Genomic DNA, 3451 nt, shown 5'->3' with positions numbered 1-3451 from the left:
AATTCACTTTCACTTCTGAGGGCTTGAATGTGAAATGTATTAGATTCTTTATTTTTAATAATGTAATTTTAACCAAAGCCTATATTAAACAATAATAATAATTATTATTATTATTGTTAATTGATCATGTAAAACAAAATATTAATATGCTGACATGACATTTATATTCCTTTTTATATTATAATATTCTGTAAAATAAGATTAACAAAGAATTCACTTCTGAGGTCTGAAATATGTAATTTATGTGATGTTTAATGTCAATTTAGCCTATCATGTATATCACATATTTATTAGTCAGAGCCCAGACTGAAAATCTGTGGAAGGACTTGAAGCCTGCAGTCCACAAACGCTCACCATCAAATTGATCTGAACTTATCATCTTAAAGCAAAAGCTGGTTCAACAAAATGCTGACACAAGGGGGTCCTTTTTCCAACTCAGTGATTGGTTATTAATTTTTTTCCGACATATTACTATTATATCTTTCTCTTGGATGTTATAAGCTGCACTGAGTGAATACAGCTGGATAAAACAAAAACTGTGTCCGTCTTCATTTCAGGCTGCAGAGCAACAACATGAGATTATTTTAAAGTGGTGTGATTCTTTTCTATACCCACTGTATTTATATATTAAAATGACCTGTGAGGAGATTCTCTGCTGAATGCTGGATTTTGTTATGAATTAGGTCTAATTTGTGACATTTTATGCTTTTTAGTCTTCAGAAATAATCAGGAAGTGCATGTGAATCTGCGTGTGTGTGTGTGCGTGTGTGTGTGTGTACCTTCTGACTGAGGATGGCTTTAATGGCGTTCTCCACCTCTGCTGGATCGTCTATGTTGACGGTCCAGACATGTGGCCGTCCGATGTAAACCTCAGCATAAGGGTGCTGGGAGGTCAGCTGGGGTCAAAGGTCAAACACACATCAGAGACAACCGATTCTGACCACAATAAAACCTCAGCAACATAACAATAACCAAACATAAATGAAGTACCTCTCTGAGTGTGGGTTTGCCCTTGAAGAAATCCGTGTTTTTGCTGCTTTTAGGCAGGTCGAACCTTGGGTTGAGGAAAGCGCAGCCATTGGCTATGGCCTCCAGAGGGGCGGGACCCTCGTACGGGAAGGACAGTCCGACAAAAAGCTGCACAACAAACAGAGAATTGCAATCTTGTCATTTGATCCTTGTATGTATAACAAAACATTATCATATTATATCAAATATTACATAAATTACATCAACATAGAATTCACTTATATTAACATACAATTTAATATTCATAATAAAACACTAAATATTAATTTACTGATACTGCATTCAAATTCGGTGCTCACTTTTATTTCTGAGGTTTTGTGACATTTAACGTAATTTAGCCCAATTTATTATTCATGATGCGAAACAAAATAATATATTGATACTGAATTTATATTCTGTAACAAACAATTTATTTTCACTTCCGAGAAATGAAACGTAATTTAAGTGATGTTTAGTATGTTAATTTTGCCCAAACCTATACTGAATTATATCAATAATAATATTAGAAATGGCCTGATTTCCATTTCTAAATCTCATTTCTAGATGGATAGATGTATTTTGTGGATTCCTAAAATGGAAATGAGGGATTTCTGGGACATTTTAAACAAGCTGACAGTGGGAAACGTCAAACAAACGATGCATTGATGGAAACCCAAGCAGATTTACCTGCAATAACCTCACATTTGCACAGCTGCACTGCAGCACTCTCTACAAAAGCAATCACAACCTCAAACCGCCGACTCTAATGACAATCAACAGTGAGAAGCAGTGTAATAATCACAGTAAAAGACCCCGTCTCCAGACACTGCGTTGAGCTAGATGACTTAAGCAAATGTTTCAGTGAGGCTAGCAGAGGCGGCGTGGCTCATCCGGACTGCCACGCCGGACAGATGACCACACGCTTACACACCGATCACACTGACCCATAATGCACCAGTGACGCAGCACTGACATTCACTGATGAGGAATGTTAGTGTAACCTCATTTACTTCACAAGAAGAGTTTAAAAGGACTGTAAATATGTTGTTTTAATTCTAAAAATAAAAAAAAATAATAATTACAGTTAGTCTTAAGTGTTCATAATTAGCTCTATTTAAAAAAAATTACATATATATAAAATAATTGATATTTTATGCATTTAGTAGCCAATTTTATCCAAAGTGATCATGTATGTATATGTAAATAATAATGTATAATATTGGAATTAATATTAATAAAACACTAATTATTCATTTACATTTTATGCATGTAGCAAGTGCTTTTTTTGTTGTTTGTTTTTTACAAAGCAACACTAATGTTTATGTAAATATTAATTTATAATAATACTATTAATAATAAAACACTAATTATCAATTTACATTTAAGCAGATATTTTTAACCAAAGCAACAATATACAGTATGTATATGTATGTATATGTAAATACTAGCATATAATAATAAAATAAAGCTATTAATATAAAATTATTAGATTTATAAATGATTATTATAAATAAATAAAAAATATTAACAAATATTTTAATTGTTGATACATTTTTTAAATTATTTTTTATTATACAATTATATTGTAACAACATTTTGCAGGATTACTGTCATACATATACTGTCATACTTACATTACTGATTAGCCTTGATGAGCATAAGAGACTTCTTTATAAAAAACATTACAATTCTTACTGATCCCAAACTTTTGACCGGTACTGTATATAGTTAATATTAATGTATGATGTTAGTTTATATTTACTTTATATGTATTATAAAAATACAAATTATATTTTCCTTTTAAAATATTTTATTACTGTTATATATATATATATATATATATATATATAAAAGATGATTTATAATATAATTTAACAACAACAACAATAATAAACAATATAATTAATAATAATAATAATAATTCATTACATTTATAAAGCGCTTTTCTGCTTTTCTAAGCACTCAGAGAGCTCTACATTGTGAGGGGGTATCTCCTCGTCCACCGCCACTTTTTATGCATAAAAATTATAGAAACTTTTTCTGGTTGAACTTCTATGGTTTACCAACAGGGGGCAGCAAAGATGTACTGAAAAAAGCAGGCTTCTAGAAAGAAAGTTTGAGAGTTCTTCAGCATGTGTGGCAGAGTTGCCAAGTCCGCGTATTATACGCGACTTTGGGCTTCTTTTTTTTGTAAAGTTGCATGAAAAAATCCCCGGTCCTCCCCCTCCGCACGCGCCTTCTTTTTGAACGTGATTTTTCTTCAATGAGGAATTGAAGAAAAATCACGTTCAAAAGGAAGGTGTGTGACGCTGTAATCCAAGCGATGATAGTAGTAGATGTAGAGGAGTGGGAGGACTTTTTTCCTTTATAAGGTAGCCTAATTTTTTATTTTTACAATGTTTTTGTAATGTATTAATTATCACGGGCTGTAAAAAAACAAAAA

General features: G+C 31.9%; 1 protein-coding gene across 1 annotated transcript in view; it reads right to left on the bottom strand.

The window, feature by feature from the left end:
- The window catches only part of LOC107745986 (alpha-1,6-mannosylglycoprotein 6-beta-N-acetylglucosaminyltransferase A-like), a 77605-nt gene that overhangs the window by 3419 nt on the left and 70735 nt on the right, over positions 1 to 3451 (bottom strand). Inside the window, exons 13-14 of the mRNA XM_016560018.1 lie at positions 991 to 1137; positions 780 to 896 (exon numbers count right to left, since the gene is read on the bottom strand). Coding sequence (XP_016415504.1) covers positions 780 to 896; positions 991 to 1137 — 264 coding nt within the window. The remainder of the gene's footprint in view (positions 1 to 779; positions 897 to 990; positions 1138 to 3451) is intronic.

The sequence above is a fragment of the Sinocyclocheilus rhinocerous genome, unplaced genomic scaffold (assembly GCF_001515625.1).
Source record: "Sinocyclocheilus rhinocerous isolate Xijiao unplaced genomic scaffold, SAMN03320098_v1.1 scaffold1339, whole genome shotgun sequence".
In the NCBI taxonomy this organism is placed as follows: domain Eukaryota; kingdom Metazoa; phylum Chordata; class Actinopteri; order Cypriniformes; family Cyprinidae; genus Sinocyclocheilus; species Sinocyclocheilus rhinocerous.
The sequence above is the reverse complement of the archived record's forward strand: the minus strand, read 5'-3'. Positions and strand labels throughout refer to the sequence as shown.